Here is a 22,851-nt window from a genome sequence, read left to right as displayed (position 1 = left end):
ACTCGTGAGGCGGCGGAGGACGACATAAAGCAACACACGCTGAGATGAAACTCATTATCACTGAGCTGCAGATGTCTCCCAGGGGAGGAGGGGAGCAGGGGGGAGCAGGGAGGGAGCAGGAGGGAGCAGGAGGGAGAAGGGAGGAGCAGGGAGGGAGCAGGGAGGGAGCAGGGGGGAGCAGGGAGGGAGCAGGGGGGAGCAGGGAGGGAGCAGGAGGGAGCAGGAGGGAGCAGGAGGGAGAAGGGAGGAGCAGGGAGGAGTAGGAGGGAGCAGGGAGGGAGCAGGGGGGAGCAAGCAGGGGGGAGCAGGAGGGAGCAGGGGGGAGAAGGAGGGAGCAGGAGGGAGCAGGGGGGAGAAGGAGGGAGCAGGAGGGAGCAGGAGGGAGCAGGGAGGGAGCAGGGAGGGAGCAGGGGGGGAGCAGGGGGGAGCAGGGAGGAGCAGGGGAGTGCAGGCAGGTGGATAAGAGGAATCCCCCGCCGCCTCTCTGTCATTCTTTTCTTCTCTCTTGCATTCCTGCTTCATTTGCCGCCGCTGTCTTTAGGATAATGAAACGTTTCTGTGTTGTGAGTTCCACACACACTCTCTCTCTCTCTGCGTCGCTCCTCTCCGCTCTTATCAAGTCGTCTGTCTGTCTGCAGCGATCCCTCGTGTTCCTAGCGGCCCAAATATTTCCTCCTCTGGCACGTGGCACAGATGTAAATAACTGCTCTGCTCTTTAATTATGCCTCATCGTGCTCTTTACAGTTACACACAACACATTATGATTATACTCTGTCTGTCTGTCTGTCTGCCTGTCTGTCTCCACCCCTCTGTTTGGCTCCCTGTCTTCAATTATATACATTATGGATATAAGTGGAAGTGTTTACTGGCATCAGAACCATCTTAGGAAATGAGTCAAGATAAGCAGGTGTGTGTGTGTATTCTGTTTTTTAGCGGTGATTAAGAACGCATCTCTCTCTCTCTCTCTCTCTCTCTCTCTCTCTCTCTCTCTCTCTCTCTCTCAGGAGGCATAAACCGGGCCGGGGCGGCGGTGCCCACGTTCCTGCGAGCCCCCACCATGCTCCAGCCTCACCTGGACATGAAGCCCTTCCTGCAGTTCCCCATGGACACGGCCCCGCCTCCACACAGCCTGAGCCTCTTCCACAACTTCAACGCGGTAGGAATTCACACACACACACATACGCGCACACACTCCACACCACCACAACCACTAAGTAGAACCTCATCCATTAGTGTAACCTTAATATCGTTGTAATTCCTCCCTTAACCCCCAAAGCGAATCAGAACCAACCCGTCCATGGTTCCTGGTAACAGGATGGGATGTTGTCATGGTGACACAAATAGTATACTTTTGACCTTATGTCAGATGTGTATTTAGATGATCTTATCCCTTAAACATTATAAGGTCTCTTTGATGTGATATTTATACGTTAGCATCCTGCTCCTGTCTCCGGGCCATGACTGCCGTCTGATCATTGAGACGGGGCCGCTGGGACATTAAGCATTTCACCAGCTCGGCATAAAGTGCTGCCTGCATCTCCCGCCCGCCCCCACACACACACACTCTCACACACACACACACACACACCCCCCGGACTCCATTAGGGAGCGTAAACTCCAATCAAGTCAGCAATATGTAAAATGAGTGAACTCTGTGCTATCTGGTGCTATTCCTGGAGCGCGTCTGTAACAGAATGATCCTGCGCGCGCGTGTGTGTGTGTGTGTCATCCTGGTATATTTGGCTGCGGCGCGGCGACGTGCACACACACACACATACACACACACACAAACACACACACACATACACACACACGGTGGAGGAACATAGCCGTTTCTCGTCACTAAGTGCGAGTGTTTGGCAGGAGTCGGCACCACGTGTGGCACAACAGGGATGGTAACAGGAGTCCAGAGGCCGTTAACCACACTTTAAGTATACAACCATCTTAACAGCCCTCCGTGGACGTAATGTAAGTGGAAGCGTTGGCACTTAGGCTCCAGCTACAGACAGATTAATAGAGATTCTGTTATTGGGCAGGCACTTCCTGTCTGCTAGTAAAGCCCTGGAATTAAAGATGTATACTTCTTGCGTTCCGTCTCGCCGTCTCTCTGCCTCTCTGCCTCTCTGATCCGCTGCTTATGTTTGGGTCACATCCCTCTGTTCTGCCTGCTTCCTCTGCGCTGAATGTTAATGTGTGTGAAGGTCCAGGGGGGGACACGGTGAATGTTAATGCCCCGGTGCTGTTCTACAGGGCTGTGGCCAGGAGATGGGGCCATAGGAGAGGGGGAGGGAGGACATTCTGACCTCTGCAGACTGGCACACACACACACACACACACACACACACACACACACACACACACACGGACAGACGAGTACTTAAAAGCTTTTTACTGCGTTTTGAGTTGAGCGGCGTTTGATTGTATCTTGTCAGAACATCCAGGGAGCAGAGTGTCACAGCCACCTTCAGCTGGTGTGTGTGTGTGTGTGTGTGTGTGTGTGTGTGTGTGTGGTGTCATTCTATACTTTGACTGTGTGAGCTCATTTATTCTAAACTGTTTACATTGCCTTTCCTGTCTTGTTGGGCTTTTAAGCGACTCTGAGCTGGGATGAGTTGGAACAGGTTGAACTCTTATTAAAGCTATCAGTTCCAGCCGGTGTCTTCCTCCTTTGTGCGCCCGCCACACAGTGGAAACGTGGACGTGGATTAAATTGCAATGAGGTCGCCGTCACAGGAGCAATTTGACTGACAAACGCCGGAGCGGGGCAGAGGGCCGCTTTCAAACTTTCATTCTCTATTAATAAGTGATCTGTGCCCGGTTGGTGCGGCTCTAATGAGACTGTGCTTCAGATAGAGTGTTATCAGAGCCTCAGCAGAGGAGCGGACACCCCCCCCCAGCCCCCAGCCCCCCAACGCCCCCACCCCTGAAGCCATATGCAGCTTTGAATGCTCCTCTAATGCGATTTGTCCTCTATACCTGCTCGTCCTGCTCCGTGCGTCTCCAGACAGACAGTGACGAAGCTGAATAATTTAGCCGCAGCAGCTGGTACTGATATGGATGCATATGCCCCCACACACACACACACACACACACACACACACACACAGTCTGAGCCGTGCAGCGTGGGTTGTTTCGGCTGCAAAGTCAGGAATTTAGGATGAACGTATCTAATCACGCAACACCATGTGCAGACTTGTTGAGTTTCACCTGCTGCAGGGTCAGAACCAGACTCCATCCAGCACTCTTCCCCCGCTCTCTCCCTCTCTCTCCCTCTCTCCCTCTCTCTCTCTCTCTCAACTAAGTCCTCCAGCTGTCTTCCTTTTTACACCACAACTTTTCCCACACTAGCTGTGCCATCACACTTGTTCCCTTTGACAGACCGGCACAGCTTATAAATCAAGGCTGAGCAGTTGGAATCTTTCACGTTTACAGTCGCAGTCCAGTGTGTGTGTGTGTGTGTGTGTGTGTGTGTGTGTGTTTGGGATCGACAGGAGGGGCAGAAGCTCTACTGGCCCGGAAAGAGCTGAGCAGGAAGAGAGAAGGGAGAGAGAGAGAGAGAGAGAGAGAGAGGAGCCTGGGACAAACCATGCTGCCTGCATCTGGACAGAGGGAACATGCATGAGGAGGAGAGAGAGAGAGGGAGAGGGAGAGGGAGAGAGAGGGAGAGAGAGCAAAAGGGGGAGGAGAGAGCAGGGGAGGAACAGTGAGGGAGCAGCAGGACAGGGAAGCGTGACAGAGGCAAGAGCAGAGAGGAGACGGTAGACGAGACAGAGACACTTGTTAGGGTGATGTGTCAATGAAAGACGAGAGAGAGAGAGAGAGAGAGAGAGAGAGAGAGAGAGAGAGAGAGAGAGAGAGAGAGTCCTCACAGCAGCAAACACTTTCTTCTTCTGAGCTGAAAGTGCTGAAGGGGAGAAACCAAACAGATCTCTGAGGCGGCCGTGCATCACCAGGCTGTCCATCTTCATTTTTTTATGTAGTTAAGTTTTTTATTCAGCACTGACAACCGACCGGGCGGCTGAATGAGTGAGGGAAGTTCACCTCACACTCTCACACACACCCAGAACCACACACACACCACGGGCGGCGGCGGCGGCGGCACACACACAGGAGGATCAATGCAGCTGCAGGCTTCCACAGAGGCGGAGGAGAAGAAGGTGAGTGTTAGGAGATGTTAGGGAAGATGAAGCTTTTGATTGCTTCTTCTCTTTATCTCTGTCTTCCTCTCTGTTGTGCTTCCAACTGGGCAACACACTAAAGTCAAACTTGTGCTTCAAAGGCTTTGTTATTATTATTATTATTATCTGGCACGCTGCAGGGTTTACAGCTCGTGCCAGAGCGGCCCCACCGAGAGACACGGCGCCCAGCATTCCACGCTGCCGGAATTCGAGCATTCCATAAGATTTTCGTTTGCAGGGCATTGAGCAAACACACTGGAGAGGGGAGGGGAGGGGGGGAGGAGGGGGGGACAAAGAGAGAGGAAGATGAAGGGCGAGATGGGAGACGAGAGGGAAGACAGTTAAACCACCAGAAGAGCGAAAGAAAGGGTCCAGAAGAAGAAGAAGAAGAAGGAGATGCTGGCGTCTTGTCTGTGGGAGATGTGTGATGTTTGAACATAAGGAACATCAGAAGGTGCTGTTGGCGTGACAACACTCACAGAACCCCTATATGCCATTTGACTCCCATAACTCTCCCGGCTCTCTTTCATCAGCGGATCAAGGTGTCTTTAGTTGCGTGTTCCTCAGACGAGCTGTAGCTTTAGAGCCGTGTCACTCGGGGGGGAAACGTTTCCTCGCCCCGACTGCTCCTCACTCTGAGTTTTGGAAAATCCCTCATCAGTTACATCATCGTACTCCAGAAAGGCTCGCTGGCTGCTGCCTAGTGTGTTTAACAGCTGAACCAACTGGCTGGATCGTAGTTGACCCACACCCAGAGTCAGGGCTGCTCTGGCTGGCTCCTCTGGCTGCTCTGGCTGGCTGGCTGCTCTGGCTGGCTGCTCTGGCTGGCTGGCTGGCTGGTGGCGGGGGGGAGAGGCCCTGTGGTTGATGTCGTCCAGCCCTCCACCTTCTTCACCTCTTGTTAACCTTTGTTTAAAGGGGTCTGGTGGGTCACAGCATGTGTGTGTGTGTGTGTGTCCTGAGGTAACACACACACACACACACACACACACACACACACACACTGAAGTCAGGCCCTGCCTCGATGGTTTCTTGCGGATCCCATTTTGTTAGTTGAGTGCTTCGTCACTGCAGAGATCTTCACTCTGTTGTTTGGACAGATAGGATCCAGCGACGCCATTGGCCAATATCCTGTTAGGCTCTGTGCATCGGAACATCTGGAGAGGGTTTGTTTTGGTGGAGAGGAATAGAGGGAGTATAGAGAGAGAGAAGGGACCGGAGCCAAATGAGATAAGAATGTGTGATGTGAGGATGTTCACCCCGCCCTCTCTCTCTCCCTCACTCCCTTACTCCCTCTCTCACCCTCTCCCACTCTCTCTCTCTTTCTCTCTCTCCTTGCTCTCTCTCTCTCCCTCTCCCGCTCTCTCCCCCTCTCTCTACCTCTTTCTCTCTCTCTCTCTCTCTCGCTCTCTCTCTCTCTCTCTCGCTCCCCTCCCACTCTCTCTCTCTCTCTTGCGCTCTCTCCTTGCTCTCTCTCTCTCCCTCTCCCGCTCTCTCCCCCCTCTCTCTCTCTCTCTCTCTCTCTCTCTCTCTCTCTCTCTCTCTCTCTCTCTCTCTCTCTCTCTCTCTCTCCCTCCCTCCCAGATGGTGTGTATCTGTGTCGTCTTGTCACCCTGTTAAACTCTCTCACCCCTCCTCCTCCTCCCCCCTTTTCCTCTCTTTCCATGTTTACCCCGGGTTCTTGGGGGTTGCCGGGTAACGGGCCCCCGTGCAGATTCTGGACTTGCTTGCGTTGGAGCTATGTGAATATCAATTTCCTCCGTGGCTGCTCGGGCCGACATGGAGACGTTTGTGTATGAGAGGGAAGCGTGGCTGAGGGTGAGCGAGGAAACGCTTGGTGTTTGGCCAAATGAAACCAAGGTAAGGAGCCAGGCTGAGGTGTTTGGGCTCTGACAGGCTCTGACGGGCTCTGGCGGGCTCTGACGGGCCTCGCCGAACCGACCCGGTTGCATCAGACTTGGAGAACCCTCTGGAACATTCTTACCACTTCAAAACATACAGCCTGGTATCCACACCATCCTTCAGTCCGGAGCTTTTGTTTTCTCTTCATTCCTCCGCAGCTCCATCAGAGCCACATCAGTGTGTGCATGTTGCCTGGTTGAGCTTCAGACGCAGTGCCAGACTGTCTGCGCCCATAAATCCACCTCAGCCAGCGACTCAAAACTAATGCTAAGGTCAATTAGCCGCCATCGCTAGATAAATTCATCTTCAAAGGCAGACGGATAATTGGAACGGGGCCTTTCTGATCGGCGCGGTCCGGGTCTTTGTTTTAAACGGGCCGGGCTTGATCCCCCGACACGTTGGAGAGCCGCTTAAGCGGGCTGCTTAAATTTATACGAGATGCTTAACATCACATCTGTGACCGACAGCCCCGCTGAAGCAATTAGCATAGGCAGATACTGTGTGTGTGTGTGTGTGTGTGTGTGTGTGTGTGGAGCTGTGTGTTGCCTGTGCCCTGTGATCCTGCCTGGTCAGGATCACAGGGCCCCGGGATGTGACAGGTGCGCGTGTGTGTGTGTTCGCCGTCGTAGCAACAAACTGCCGACACGGTTTGCTGGAGATAAAGAGAAACATGCAGCGAGGACGAGACGCCGTTAACGCTCCTGTCACTGTCACTCGTAAACACGGGACATGACCTACGGAGTCGTGACAGCAGGATTCCAGTTACGCAAACCTGTAGGACATGAATGACTCACTCACTCACCAGATCTCCCTCTCTCTCTCTCCCTCTCTCTCTCTCTCTCTCTCAGATGGATCCGGTCCAGAAGGCCGTGCTCAACCACACCTTCGGAGTCCCGCTGATCAAGACCAAGAGGCCGGTGATCTCCTGCAACGTCTGCCAGATCCGCTTCAACTCCGAGGTACAAAGATCGGGGGAAGATCTCATTCACACACACACACACACACACACGATCCTCTTCTCCCTCTCCTTCCTCCACTCTGGATCTCTGTTTTAATGGTTTGAATGTGCTGTGGTCCACATTTCAGGAATGTGTTCGTCACGCGTCCTGAGCCAGCGATGTGACAGAGGATGTGTTCCGGCGGCGTTTTTGTCTCGGTTGTGTTTTGGCAGTGGAGATCCCGCTGGAATGTCATTTATGGGAGACGGCGTGAAGTTAGCGGGAGGAAAAATAAGCAGCAGGCCCGTCAGGAGTGGGAGAGAGAGCGTGAAATAGGATTCCTGCCCGAGCTTCTTCAGGGATTCTCTCTCTGCTGACAAATCTCAATTAAGATCTTCTCACATGAGGCAAAGTCAACGTGTGAGGAGTCAAAGTTGCTTCCTTCGGTGCTTTTATATCCTTCCATCCATCAGTTTTAAGAGCAGTTTCATCTGTTTGTCCATATGGTGCACTTTAGATCTGCAAACACAATGGGAGTTTAATTGCACATTCCTCCCACTGGCAAGCTGCGGCTTTCACTGATGGCAAATTAATGAAAGAGCAAGCCGGTCGTTTGTGATTCCAACCTGTTCTCCATCCTCTCTTACCGCCGCTAGACCGAGAGGAAAACTGTGTGTGATTGGTGATCGTTCTGTGGTCCAGGGCGTGCACACACACAGCAGGCGGGAGCGGACGGAGCGGAGCTATATATACTCGCCCAGGGCTGCAATCATGGGTTTGCGTGCGGCCGAAGGAGCTCCAAGGCTGTGATTTCAGCTTTCTGTGCTGTACGTTCATAGACGACAGGAAACGGTGAAGAGGCAGATGTTTACAGTGCGGAGAAGAGAAGAGAGGAGAAGAGAGAGAGAGAGAGAGAGGGAGAGCTGAATGTCAAACAGGAGAGGGATGTGTACGTTTAACAGCTGCTTAGAGTGACGTCATCATACAGAATCTCATGTGTTGCTGTAACGGTGTGTGAGTGAAAGTGCACAGGAGCTCTTTGGATGCTGTGTATGCAGGACGGAGTGTGTGGAGCGGTGAGGGATGATGTTTAGATCAGAGCCGGACAGAGAGCCGGAATGTTTATCTACACTATTTCTCTCACTTACCTCAGTAGTTAAGCGATGACACAGCTGAACCGCTCTGAGCCTCGGGGTTTACTTCTTCATATGAGCTCACTTTGGACATGTGACCCCTCCTGGATCAGCCTGTAGGTGGGACGTCAGCGGTTATTGTCTTTATTAGCAGTTTAGATATTTGTAGTTTACTGAAATTAAGGCAAATAACAAGATTGATGATTTGTTGGTGGTTTGTTGTCCAGCCTGAGTGGAAATAAGTCTAGAATGTGGAACAGGACAATACAACTGAACTGTAGTGAACCTCTTTCTGAGTGTGTGTGTGTGTGTGTGTGTGTGTGTGTGTGTGTGTGTGTGTGTGTGTGTGTGTGTGAGCCCGGTATGTCCCCGTGTCCGTCTGCTCTTCTCCACTTCCTGGACACATCCTTCTGCGCACCGTTATCATCAACACCATGAATCATCGGACCAGGAACACGAGCGGATTAGGTTTCCTAAGAACTCGCTCTTCCCACTGAAGCGCACACACACACACACACAGGCACACACACACACTGTGATGCGAGCATGCGGATCCTCTCAGATATGTGCGACTCCTCTGCCTCGCTGTTGTCAATGTCACTCTCCCTGCCAGTGTAACAAGAAGACGGCGACGCCGCAGCACGTGGGCTTTGTCACGTCTGCTGCAGACTCGCAGACTGGCGGACTTGGAATCCCCCCTCACCCCCTCCTCACCCCTCCTCACCCCCCTCCTCACCCCCACCCAGTATAACCACAGCTCCAAGAATCCTGGGCTCCAATCCCAGCTTTGTTTCTGAGGTTCAGGCTCTGGATTATCCTGCCCTTGAAGTTGACATTTGGGTGTCTCCTCCGCCTGTGAGACGGTTGGGGAGCTTGGTGAGCGTCTCTGCGTCTCTGCGTCTCTGCGTCTCTGCGTCAAACGTCCCCGTCTCTGTGTTTGTCTTCAAAAGATCTCAGCTCCTCCATCCTTCCCCACCCTGGCCGCACTCATTTCACGCATCATTTTCACATCATTTATTTCTCCCATTTGCTCTTCCTTTCTCTCTCTCTCTCTCTCTCTCTCTCTCTCTCTCCCTCCCTCTCTCTCTCCCCCCCCCCTCTCTCTCTCCCCCCTCGTCCTATCTGTCTTCCTCTCCTTTTCTGCATTATTTACAGCATGGAAATGCCTCAAATTGGCTGCCACTACTTATTATAAGATGCATTCGTCAAGGGCACGGATTAGTCTCTGGCTCTGACAGCCCCGGTGCATCTTGGGAGAAGTGTGCGAGAGGAGACGCTGGGGGGGGGGGGAGGAGGAGGTTTGGCTCCTCCGTCCCTGCGTCCTGTGTGGGTGTGAGGAGCTAAACGGGGCCATATGCAGAGTAACCTTGGTGGCGTGCTGCATTAGTGACATCACAGGCTTTGTCGCGCTGCATTGACCAGAGCTGCTGCAGCATCACGATGCACCTCTTCCTCTTCCTCTTCCTCTCTCCTTCACTCCTCTCCCTTGTTTGCTTCCTTACACTCCTTCCTTTACTTCTCTCTTTGTGTGTTTTCCTTTAACTTCCTCGCCCCCCTTCCCTCTCCTGCATCTGGAGTTGCTGCATTGCGCTGTGACATCACAGCGTTCTCTCCTCGGCACGACGGAAAGCCTTTCTCTACGTTTGGAGCGTCCTGCATAATAAATCCTACGCGTGTCAGCCTCATGTGGAGCAGCTTCTCCTCCCTCTCTCTCTCTCTCTCTCTCCGTCTCTTTACATTGCCTTGCCTTGTTGTGTAATTCCCTGGATACACAACATCTCTCCCTTCTTCCTCTCTCACTCTCACACCGGCGCCCGTATGTTTGGCAGAGTTGAAGAAGGTCTCCATGACTCCTCTGCCATTCTCCACGCCTTACCCTCGCCCTTCCCCCTCCCCCCCCTCTTCCATTCCTTCCTGCATCTTTCATGGATCACGTCTTTTTTAGCCTCACCCACACACTTCTCCACCCTGCAGCTCCTTGCCTGGCTCCAGTTACTGAGGTTCTAAATCCAGAGTCTTGTTTGTCATCACGAATTACAAGACTCCCCCCCCCCCTGTTCTGCTGCGGCGGCGCACATCCCCGGTCCTGAGCCGCTGCCCAGCGCGTGATGGCCGCGCTGTCACTCAGAATCCCCCGGGGCTGTCAGCACCCACGGCAGCTGTCAGCCGCCGTCCAATACCGTGTCGCTCCCCGGCTGCAAACTAATCCAGCCACTTAATAATCTCGCTCGTAATGGCCCCCTTGATCTAATATTATTTGGCCGGCGCGGCACACGGCGCGGCCCATCTGCTCGCCCGCACGCACACACACACACACACACACACACACACACTCACACACACACACAGACATACTGGGAAACGAGCAGAGTATGAAGCTGTCAGGTACCTGATTGAGGTGTCTGGGTCAGCAAATCTGGTGAAAGAGAGATAGAAACATGAAGCAAACACATGTCTTATCCTAGCTTTGTGTGTGTGTGTGTGTTTATGTTTCTGTGTGTGTGTTTGTGTACGTGTGTGTGTATGTGTGCATGTGTTTATTTTGCGCAATCACAACAATGTGAAGCCAGACCGCTGGCGACAGCTCAGCTAAGCAGCCCCACGTCTCACCCGCCGCACTGTCCCAGACACACATACCTCAGTGTGTACACACACACACACACACACACACACACACACACACACAGACTTAGTGTGTCTTCACAGATGTCCCGATGCTCCCCTGACCAGCCATTCGTCTCCATTGTTTACTCTGAGAACAAACGTGTAAGCAGTGGTCTGTCTGTCTGTCTGTCTGTCTGCCTGTCTGTCTGTCTCTCAGCAGCTCAGCAGCCTCTGTCATTGATCTGCGCCCCCCTTTGGTTTTCCCTCCGGCGGAATGCAGGACATTCTCCGGTCCTTATATCTCTGATTTATGGTTAAACTGAGATAATACAGTTCTGCTCTTTCCTCTGCCTGGGCTGTGATCTATGTTTAGATTCAAACAGACCGAGTTCACTCTGTGTTTGAGCAAAGGCCAGCAGGTGAAGACCATTACTGTCACAGGAACGTGTGTGTGTGTGTGTGTGTGTGTGTGTGTGTGTGTGTGTGTGTGTGTGTGTTGTAGAGTGCCTGGCACCCCACTGACCCGGGTTTCAACCTTTCCCCCCCCCCTCGGCTCTGGACACTTAGGTCATGCATTCTATAGATTTAACTCTTTGTTTACTGTAGATATGAAGCGCTTGATCGTCTGTAGTCCCCCGTAAAGCCGGACTGAGACGAGGGCAGATATAGGATGGCAGGGACGGGTGGAGTGCAGGGCTCTGATGTCCTGATCGCTGTATCATTGCATCTTTGTATTCCCATGATGTAATCCATCTATCCACTGTAAACCTGCCCTCCGTCTGCTGCCTGCACTCTCCAGAGCGTATTGAATAACATGCAAACGTGTATGTGTGTGTGTGTCTGTGTGTGTGTGGGTGTGTGTGTGTGTCCGTGCTCATTGTTGTCATTTGTGTTAACCTCAACCCTAAACTTGTGTTCCTTCCTGTCTCCTGCCGTCAGAGCCAGGCAGAAGCCCACTACAAAGGCAACCGCCACGCCAGGAGAGTCAAAGGCATCGAGACGTCCAAGAGTCGTCCTCAAGATGGGGACAAGGCCCAGACGGCGCCCCCCACCTCGTCCCCTTCTCCGCCCGGAGCCCCCGGCGCCGCCACCGACAGCGACCCCAGCAAACCGGGTAAGAGAGAGAGAGAGAGGGAGCGCTGATTTCCCCCGAGGGTTGTTGAAATGGTCGCCACCCAGGACGGTCGGGGGCCGATGAGGTTTCGGGGGAAATTAGATGGAAAATAGTCTCCCTGAAATATGAAGAAATAACAAACACACACACACACACACACATACACACACACGCACACGTTCTGCTTTACCAGCTTCTCCGCCGCCTGTGTGGTCTGACAAACGGGCCGGCTCAGCTCCAGCATCGCTTACGGCCCGCCGCTGATTAGGCAGAACTCATAAGCTGGAGTCGGAGCGATGAGCTATAAGAAGGAAACGTTACAAGTGTAGAAACAACACGCCGCAATAAATTCCTCCTTTAAAATCCCTGGAAAGCTGCACTTGTGTAAATTGAACTCTAACTTCAGTCGGCTCGCGTGGGTCTGAACGCCGCTCCACCTGGCAGAGGAGCGGAATGGAAGCGGGCAGGTTGAGAGGAAAAGTCAAACTGGAAACAGACGGCGACTCTCATTTTCCAACACGGCGGCAAAGTGCGAGCCAAAGCTGAGCTCCCCAGAGAGCCCAAACAAAATACTTTAAAAGATATTTGCCCCGGGAGGCGACTGATTCAGCTCATTAAAATATATTATAGTGGCAGTTACGGCTCGCACGCGCCTCCTCTCAGTGTGTCTGCAGGTTTGTGTGCTGATTTAAAGACTTTCTGTATCCATGTAGAACCCAAACAGCCTCACAGACTCCAGTAAACATTGGAACGTCCTCCCGCCTGGCTGCTCCGGTGTCGACCCGCTGACTCAGGCTCTGAATATGCCGGGCCGGTGCTTTTCGGTGAGGTTTAGGCAGGTTTCTGGAGAGGAAACTGTTTCCTGACGTTTCCCCTTTATCATGGAGAGGATTCAAAACAAACACGATGGTTACATGAGCCAAACCGGGTCAGAACCAAAGGGCCCACAGAGTTCAGCGCCTTTGCCTCCTTTTAGCTCTGTAAATATTGTTCTTTCCGCACTTTGAGAATTTTCCTCGATTGCCCTCAAGTGTGGCTCTCAGTCCGCTGAGATCAGCCCCATGCGAGTCCTCATGAGTGAAAACGCAGAGCCGGCAAAACAAGCCTGAGAGTAGCAACATGTGAAAGAATGCCGTTTTCCATCCAAAGCCTCATTCTCGTGACCCTGGAACCCCATCTCTGTGTGTGTGTGTGTGTGTGTGTGTCCTTAGTGTGATCTTGTCCCAACGGAGGGGGAGGGGCTTAAACACACACACATGCTTGCACACATCTACTGTACACACACGCACACACATGTAAACAATGTGAGCATGAGTGGCGACAGAAGGATGAGGAGCTTTTCCCACAGCTCACACACGCACACACACACACACACGCACACACGGCCCCCGTATAAACACACACACCCATTCATCAGCAGCGGGAGTGTGTGTGTGTGTTTATACGGGGGCCTCTTTTGAAATCATATATTCCCGTGAGGCTCAGAGAGATATTGTGTGGAATGAGCCTTTAGTCGCTGCTTCACCTGAGGCTGATTGATCAGAGCCGACGCCACAAACAGGAGGAATCCAGGCGGAGCTTATTGTTTGAAGCCGTCACAGCGGGTCGGGAACGCTCCGAATCAGGGGCTTGCGGTCAGCGCGGCCCCCTATGAAGAAGAGGAGGAGGAAGTGGCGGGGGGGAGGAGGAGGAGGAGGCCCTGGGCTTTGGGGGGGAGGGGGAAGGGGGGGGGGGGGGGGGGGGGGGCCTGGGCTTTGGGGGGGAGGGGGGGGGGGCCTGCGAGAGAAGAGAAGGAGGCGCTGCAGCTGTTTACTTGGAAAGAAACTCTGCTCTCCCCTTCCTCCTTCGTCCGTCCCTCTGCTGTGTGTGTGTGTGTGTGTGTGTGTGTGTGTGTGTGTGTGTGTGAGACGCCTCCCACTTTAATGAAGGCCCTGTTAAAACCACCCTGACATTATAGCACCACACACACACACACACACACACACACACACACACACACACACACACACGCGCGCGCACACACACAAGGTCAGTGAAAGGGATGACTTTCATGCGAGGGTTTTGGGTTGCGTGTCTGTGTGGTGACTGCAGTGTAGAGTTACACAGAGCTGTTACACAGAGCTGTTACACAGAGCAGCATGTGAGTGGTCTGCTCTGTCCTATAGAGCTAAACCGACCTTCCTCTCTTTTTGCTTTATCAGACTCATCTTCACACAAGTCCATATACGTTGGCTGAAGTCATAAACACGACCTTCAGAAAAGCACCACCTGTGTGTGTTTGTGTGTGTGTGTGTGTGTGAGTGTGTGTGACTCAGAGTTAGGATGCGGGCCAGACTTTAGAGGGGAGGGGGGGGGGGGGAGGCTCCTCTCTGCATTATGAATGAGGCTCAACCCGCATGAGGACAGCGTTGTGTTTCAGAGCTCGTTAATCATTAAGAACAAGTGAGGGGAGAGACCAGACGTCCAACCTGAGTTACCCTAACATCTGATCACACACACACACACACACACACGAGTCCCTCCTCCAGCCCCTGTGGGTGAACCTCATGTTATTCTTGCTGGAGCAGTGAGGTGATGATTTGTAATTCAGTTTGTTTACTGCGGTTTCTAACTGCACCGCTTTCCTCCCACGTTAAAAATAAGCCCATGTCTCCTCTCGCTGTCCTATAGGCTCGCAGGACGCACACAGTCATTCTCCTCCTGTTTATCTATACAGCCAGACAGGTTTCCATTGTTGCAGAGCTGTGCTGGATCCATCCTCGCGTTTCCCTGCGTAAGCATTGGTTAATAAGCTAAATTCAGCTCTAATTCCATCTTTGCATTCCGGCTTCTTCCGGCATCCTGAGAGGCCCGGAGGAGAAACCAGATCATTTAGCGTCTCACACTTCCAAGGATGAGGTTGAACTTTTGCCTCCTGTGGCGAACAATGAAGGAGCTTTGTGGCTGAATTCAAATTAGTCCTGATTTAATCCTGCGGTTTGATCAACAAAGCGTCTCTCCCTGAACGCCACAGCCTGCAAACTATACATAGCTTTAATTTCCTGAAGTGGATTAGGGAACGCAAACACACCAGGCAACAGTGTGAAGCATCTGGACTGAGTTATCTCTCTCTGCTGACCTCTCCTCTCCCCGTGAATAATGCCTCCTCCTCCTCCTTCTCCTCCTCCTCCTCTTCCTCGCTGACTATGAGCCCAGCACGCAGGGAGGAAGGTCAGTTAACGGCCTCATCCATGTTTAATTAGACTCACAAAAGTCTAAGAGAATCTAATAAGTTGTGTGTGTTGCAGGGTTTCTCAGGGCGAGAGAGAGTCGCCTCACTTTGTCACTCCGGCCCAATCTATAATTAAATCTCTCCTGGTTTTTTTCCTCCTTCGGTAAGTAAATGTGACAAAGAGGAAAAAGGCCCACAAGGCTCAGCGGGGTGCCTGATGCGGTGAGACAAGACGGCACGTTGAATCAGGCTGAACCTGCTCTAAAGAGGGGGGGGGGGGGCTGAGGGTGAGGAGACGCTGGCGGGCAGCGTGAGGTGAAACAGCGAGCAGGGCTGCATGCGACGGTTTTGGTGTGGCGGCTCTCCAGGCCAGCGTGGATCAAGGAAATCCCCCCCCAAATTACCGTTTGGCCGCCCAGCCCTTACTCTGCCCCGCCGGAGCTTAACTCAAACCACATGTGATGGATTCTTGCTTTGTTTCTCAGCATTGTATTGAAGTCGTTATGAGTGTGTGTGAGTGTGTGTGCGTGTGTGTGTGTGGGGAGGGGGAGGGCATCGGTGCGAAAACATCTTGATAGGAAATTCACTGACGTATAAAAGTGCTTTAGCGCTTTCATTACGCCGTCCTCCTCCCGGACGGCGCCGCAGCTTCGGAGCGCCGCACTCTCATCTCAGTCGTGAGTCACAAACCTTCACGACTCCGCCCGGGGGAGCGCTCGCCCTCCGGCGCCGCGGCCTTATAGAGTCCTCAATGTCAAACGCAGTCAAAATAATACCAAATAATCCTTTTTTAAACTCAACATCTGTTTGACGAGCGCACGAGCCAAGCAGCTGGAAACTTCCAATACGGAAAAGAGGGAATTTAGATCTTGGAAAGAGGTGGAATGGAAAGCACTCGGAATGGCATCGTCTCCTCCGATGATGCAATGGAGGGATCTTGGACAGGCCCGGTTACCTGTTATGTAATCTGCCATCAGACTGCGTGCGACTCAGGCCGGGCCTCAGCGCTCAGGACAGCGACCCTGATGTGTTTATACGTGAGCAGCTCCATGCAGGAATCCATTAAAGCTAATTCAGCCCTTTAACTCAATCTCTGTTCCCTTCAGCTCCATGTTATCCCTTCATCTGCTGTGGCGTTCCCTCTTCCCTCTGCCTGTGTTAGGTGCTGTGGGGCGTTTGGGTGCGGTGAGGAGGGGGGGGGGGGGGGGGGGGGCCTGAAATGTATCCAGATGAAGGGGGTCTTGATTCAGCCGACGCCCATCGCTTAGAGACTAGCTAAGGCATGACGTATGGGAGCGGCTGAGCACAAACATGTGGCTGTAAGAGTATAAACATGTTCTATAATGAAACTCCTCCCTAGCAAATATGAGGAAGGAGTAACAAAGTCACACACACACACGTGATCAACAATGAGCCATCTCCAGAGGAGGGGGGGGGGGTGCGAGGAGAGAGGGAGAGCGAGAGCAGAGCTTCCTGCCTGTCTCTCTCTCTCTCTCTCTCTCTCTCTCGCCCCGGGGGCAGAACAAGTGGCGTTCAGCGTTTCAGCTTTCGGCCAAAACCAACAAGAGTGCAGACAAACATCCACAGGTTCAGATATGTGTTTCCTCTTTCCCCCTTTCGAAACGACCACATCAGTGAAATATGGCCACGGACGCTTCAAAAGGCCGAGAAGCGTGTCTGTGTCGCACACGCAGACACACACACACACACACACAGACACGCTACACAGGTTTGCCTCTCTGATGGGCTTTATGTGTATCTGCTGTTTAAATTAAAAGGAAGCTTTTAAAGGCGGAGGCTGCGGCCGGTCCAGTAGGAAACAGCGAGCACTTCCCTCTGTGTTTACGTTGGTGCGTCTGATGCTTTCACCACATTGGAAAGCCTGAGTGATGCGGTGGAGCAGCAGGCGTGTGTGTGTCTGCTTCAGTCTGGACTCCACAGTAAAACCATTTATTGTCTGATTTATGCAGTTAAACTAAATGTGTCCCTCTCTGTTTCTGTCCTGTCGTTGCAGATGAAACACGAGTCCTGACGCAGTTAAACGGCCCCCTGCTGGCCCCAGGACCTCTTCCTCCTCTCAACACCCCTCCCACCCCACCCATGGACTCCCCCCTGCCCTCCCTGTGCCCCCTCCTGCCCACCGCCGCCACCGCCCCCCAGGTGCCCCCTCCCTCCTCCTCCCCGGGCTGTGGCATCGGCATCGGCATCGGCACAAACCCGGATCAGTCTGGATCCGGTCCCCCGGTTTCAGGGGCCCCCGGCGCCGGCGCGGCATCCGGCAGCCCGTCCAACCCCGAGACGGAGGAAGACAAGGCCAAGAAGCTGCTGTACTGCTCGCTGTGCAAGGTGGCCGTCAACTCCCTGTCACAGCTGGAGGCCCACAACAAAGGTGAGGTCCAGGTCCATGTCTGTGTCTGTGTCGCGCGTCTTCTTCTCTCTATTCAAACATGCTGCTGTTGCCAAGTAAACGTCTGGCTGTGGCTCCTCTGAGGCGTCTCAGACGGTTGTGACCTGGATGAGGGCAGGGACAGAGTGAGGAGCAGAGAACTGATCTGTTTGACACTGAGGGAGGCAAACCTGTGTAACTGAGCACCACACACCTGTGCTGAGGTGCCTCACCTGTCTGCGCCCGCCGCTCACACACTCACACACCTACACACACTCACACACAAACACACAAACACACAAACACACACACAGAGTTTGTATTGCGATTGTCAGGCAGGCATTAGAGGGAAAAGCTGCCTGAAGCTCCAGTGGAATGAGAAGCAGAGGAAGGATGTGAAAGCGGCTAACCAGCGCACGAGGGACATGTAGCTCACAAAGAAGATAGGCTGTTATGTGTTGAGCTCATACCCGCCTCTCCATTCTGTCAGGCAGCTTTCACACATGACAACACACTGCTTCAGAGCGGCACAGACCCCTGAGGAACCCTGTGCCTGCTTTACTCCAGACTCCCCTCCCTGTTTGCCTCCACTGTGACCTTGTTTGCCCACTTAAGGACACTGTTCATACCCACAGACACTGTTTGCACTTCCGACACACACGGAGACACACACAGGCTCCCCGCACACGAAACAGACCAATCATCTGCCCCGAAGAAGAAACGGGTGAAGGATTCTAGGGCATTTTTCAAATCTAATGAAAGGAAACACACAGATTTATGTCCTGAATGTAAATGATGGCTCCTATAGGCAACGACACATGGAGTGACATCATTTGCCTCTCATCCTCCTCTCATTTCAGGAGGTAAAGAGCGGGGATGGATGTGTGGAAACTGAATCTTTATCATAAACAGGTTGAAATCATGGAGTTCTTTAGAGAAAATATCAAACTCAGGCTTGAATCAAAGCTTAAACGTCTCTTTGGTTCGGTCTGATCTCAAAATAATCCCACTTCTGTCTAGGCGCTGGATGAAAAGCAAGCGGAATAGTTTCCCCGAGTACAAATCAAGAGCAGCTCCTTTTGAAAGAGGGAGAGAATTCTGTGCAGATGAGCTTTGATAAGATTATTTCCCCGGGTCTCCTCGGTTGTTTGATGGCCGGAGCCTCTCAAGTTCGTCCCGCCAGACATCGACGCGGCCAACAAATGCTTTTAATGTCGACGTGTAATCACCGGCACCATTATGAGTGAAGTAACCTTTGGCAGGCTTTTGGAAAGGAGATTTTATTGAGCTCTGACAAATCGTTCAGCGCTCCGCCCTCACAGCCTCGCGACCGTAAATTCATCTCACACCCGCCCGTATGCACATGCCTCCCGTCCTATATTCATTATGTATCTGCATGTGTGAAACTGAAAGATCACAGGCGGCGTTCTGCAGCTTTTAAGCAAACATAACCCTGTGTCACTGCCGGCTGTCAGTGAGCTGGCCCGCACATCAACCCCCGCCGTGATTTACAGCCGAAACTCTTGCAATCTGGAAGCAGTCCCGCTCTCCCCTGCTCTGCAGAAACATCAGTGTGTGCATGTAAGCCGCCGCATGTGCGACCCAGACACCAGCAGCAGCAGCAGCGGCGGCGGCGGCGGCGGCGGCGTGCGTGGCAGCGAGCGAGCGAGCAACAAGCGAAGAACGATGATGATGTGCGCCTGAGATTGTCTCAACATTTATGCAACAGTTTCCTCTCGGCCTCGGTTTGTTTTTGTGCGTGTTTTTCTGTGCCGTGTTTGTTTGTGTTTGTTGCTTCACACTCACAAAGACTCGGCTCAATCCACCGGGCCGTCCATTGTCGAACCAAAAATAGAACAAAGGCAAAATACAGCAGGCACCAGAGTCCGGCCTTTTCCTCCACAGTTTAGACCCACAGCCTGCATCTATAGGCCCCCCTACACACACACACACACACACACACACACACACACACCCCAGGCCCTTCCCTCCTCTGTAACCTTAACTCTGTTCAAAGAGATTTTCAGAGTGACTCAAACTCTCAGTCAGATCCAGTGATAGAGGGATGTTTCACTCTGAGGGTAGGAGACAGACAGACAGACAGACAGACAGACGGGTGGGGAGCAGGGGCAAAGAACAAAACATGATTATTTAAAGAGAAGCCTTCCTGGCACATGCTTTAGGCGTACACACGCTCTGGAGATTCCTTGAAAGGTGGAACGTGATACGTAAGAACATGCAGCACATTTCCTCCGTGTGGATGAGATTGATTCAGTCTGCTTTACTGTAAAGACATGAGAGAGGCTGGACAGATCTTATTAACAAGCTCTGCATGAATCTGTTTAGTGACATGCTTCCTCCTTGATTGACAGCTGGGCTCAGTCTGCTCGGTCTGAGGAGGGGGGGGGGGGGGGGGGTGACATGTGAAGACCCCAGAGTCTGGAGTTCTCTGATTTTAAACCAAAAGGTTCTAACTCATGTGTGTGTCTGTGCCTTTTGACACACTCACATTGCTGTGTGTGTGTCTCTGTGTGTGAGGGTCGATAACGTATGAATATTCATGAGGCAGGAGTTGGACGGTGCTGCTGACTCGTCTCTTCCTCTGAGACTCAGAGTGTGTGTCTGCTGATGATGATGATGATGATGATGATGGTGCCACTCAGTGTGACAACCGGCTGAGCTGCACTCGCCAACGGATCATTACCTCTGGAACATTACATCACATTAAAGCAGTTGTCTGCGAGTGCAAAGTCAATGTCATGGCAACGACAGCAGCAACAACAACACACGTGACTGCAAAACCCTAATGTGTTTTTTTGTCAGACGCCACCTTAAAATTAAGTCAAAATAAGAAGTCATCTTCCTATTAGTGGGCGATGACATCATCACTCAGAGGATCAGCAGGTGAAGCCAGAGGATGCTCAGCTGCATGCTACACCCCTCTACTGGTGACAGGGTGGTACTACACCCTCTGTCTCTCCTGACATGTGCTGCACACACACTATGAGCTCATTTATTGGACAATCAGAGTTCATGCTGATATTTGTGAGTGCAATCGGAGAAAATCCCGAGGAATGTTGGAATGTTGTCCGGGGCTCATTCCAGGCTCAGGCAGATGGAAACAGCTCGGCTCTGGTTGCTCTGATTCATCCCGTCTGTGTTGTGTCAGGAGGATTTGTTATTCTCAAATTTTCATACGGGTAAATTGTTGCTTTGGCGCGCGTGTGTGTGTGTGTGTGTGTGTGTGTGTGTGTGCAGGTACCAAACACAAAACCATCCTGGAGGCACGGAGCGGGCTGGGCCCCATCAAGGCGTATCCTCGCCTGGGCCCCAAGCCCATCGGAGAGCAGGGAGGGGGGCCGGTGGACCCCAACACTCAGGAACGAACCTTCCACTGTGAGATCTGCAACGTGCGGGTCAACTCTGAACTGCAGCTCAAACAGGTGGGGGACAAAACAACACGCAGCCGGAGGAACACAAACATACCTCAGACATGATCACCGCTCTCTGGTATAGAACAATATGATGATGTCGTGTTGATTGCCAGTAAACATCTTGTAGGCTCATGTTTGTTTTACTTCATTATGGAGAGAGTCTGCCTTTCTTCATCTTGGATTGTAAAAGCTAAGCAAAGACACACACACACACACACAAACACACACACACAGCCTCGAGTTTATTTAGAAACTATGACATCACTCGTACATAATTCACCGCCTGCACACACACACACATGGCTGCGTTTGTGTCCATGCCTTTCTGATTAAGCAGCCAGTCTGAATGTGTGAGTGTCTCTGCCTGTATGCAGGTCTAACACACACACACACACACTCACACACACTGTCCCCTTCCTCTCTGCAGCACATATCAAGTCGAAGGCACCGGGACGGCATGGCGGGCAAACCCAACCCCCTCCTCAGCCGACACAAGAAGCACAGGGGCGTGGACCTGACGGTAACCTTTCACCTTTCACTCTTCATCCTCACTCCTCTTCCAAACACATTCAGCAGAAAACCCAGATCCACACTCCAGATAGACGATGTTAGTCTAAGACAAGATGCCTTCAGGGCTGCTGGAGTCATTACTACTTGTCCATCTAATCGGACCGTAGCCCTCCAGCTGTTCTGGTGTGTGTGTGGCCTTCATGGAGATGTTAACACACCACTCAACTGAACGTGTGCATGATGGCAGATCAAAGTCTGGAGTCTGGAGATGAGCTTATATTTGTGTTCTGCTCCATATGTTGACCTTCTGGAAATAATTATTATATCCCCCCCCCCTCTCCCTCCTCTCCCTCCTCTCCCTCCTCTCCCTCCTCTCCCTCCTCTCCCTCCTCTCTCTCTCCATCTGTCTCCTCCTGTCTCCAGTCTTCTCTGACCTTCTCCAAGGATCTCACCAAAGCTTTGGGCGCAGGTCTCTTGCCCAGCCCCATGGCCGTCGCCGCCGCAATGGCCGCCGCAGCGTCCTCGAACCATCTGGCTCTCCGCGCCGCCGCAGCCGCTCCGCACACCGCACACCACCCGCACCATCACCTATTGCAAGGCCCCCCTCTCACCCACGCCATCCTAAGACCCGCCCCCGGGCCCATCCGCACCACGCACGGGCCCATCCTCTTCTCCCCTTACTGACACGCCGCCCTCTGACCTCGGCCAGTCAGGAACAGCCACTCCAAAAGCACACTGTGAAGATACGAACACGACCGACGGCAGACGGGGGAAACTCCAGCTATTTAAAAATCAAGATGAGAGAGGAGCAGGAGGGGGGGGGAGGGGGGGAGAACAGCTGAGAGCAGAAAGAGAAAACTCTCCCTCCATTTCAAAGACTGCTGACGGATCCACAGATGGAATGAGCGGAGAGGAGAGATACTCATTATGCATTGAACTCCCTTGTACATCTCTCACCTCTCCTCCTCCTCCTCCTCCTTCTTCTTCTTCTTCCTCCCTCTTGCACTGTGGCCCTGTCACGGTCGCCTCAATAGCTACAGAACAAACCGGCAAACACACGCCGATCTTTCTGGAAACACTAAACCTGGTCTGAGTGTTACATTCATCACTCTGGTCCCGGTTTGGTTCTTCCTCCCTTTTTCGTCGCGGCTCAACGTGTTTATTCTCATCCTATGCACCTCAAAAACCAAGACAATAATGTTATGTCCGTAGGGTAGCTGCTTCCATCGGTCTTGCTGTATGCGCGGCGTGTAGCTGCGGAGCCTCCCGGGCGCTCAACACGTCCGCGTCTCTCTCTGCGCCCGAGGACGGAAAACTCTTCAATTTGTGACATTAGGTCTCTGCTAGATCCAACATGGCTTCAGCTGACAGGCAGGCTGCTGTAGTTACGTCCGAGCATGTAGTAGATGGAGGGGGTGGGAGGGTGTGTGTGTGTCTGTGT

The 22,851-nt window shown here is 52.6% G+C and overlaps 1 protein-coding gene across 2 annotated transcripts; it reads left to right on the top strand.

The window, feature by feature from the left end:
• The first annotated feature begins 1,024 nt into the window (after positions 1-1,024).
• On the top strand, positions 1,025-22,851 carry znf385a (zinc finger protein 385A). 2 transcript variants are annotated; one of them, XM_076139682.1, is made up of 7 exons: positions 1,025-1,156; positions 6,929-7,039; positions 11,695-11,869; positions 17,095-17,469; positions 20,725-20,909; positions 21,328-21,420; positions 21,834-22,851. In XM_076139682.1, the coding sequence occupies exons 1-7, from the start codon at positions 1,058-1,060 to the stop codon at positions 22,092-22,094; spliced, it is 1,299 nt and encodes a 432-aa protein (XP_075995797.1). In that variant the 5' UTR covers positions 1,025-1,057; the 3' UTR covers positions 22,095-22,851. The 2 variants fall into 2 exon arrangements, with proteins under 2 accessions (XP_075995797.1, XP_075995796.1); XM_076139681.1 differs by lacking the exon at positions 1,025-1,156 and adding an exon at positions 3,256-4,157.

The sequence above is a fragment of the Genypterus blacodes genome, unplaced genomic scaffold, assembly GCF_046128005.1.
Source record: "Genypterus blacodes isolate CSIRO-AG114 ecotype Tasmania unplaced genomic scaffold, CSIRO-AGI_Gbla_v1 ptg000440l_1, whole genome shotgun sequence".
Taxonomy (NCBI): Eukaryota; Metazoa; Chordata; class Actinopteri; order Ophidiiformes; family Ophidiidae; genus Genypterus; species Genypterus blacodes.
Note: the sequence above shows the minus strand (reverse complement) of the source record. Positions and strands in the feature narration are given on the sequence as shown.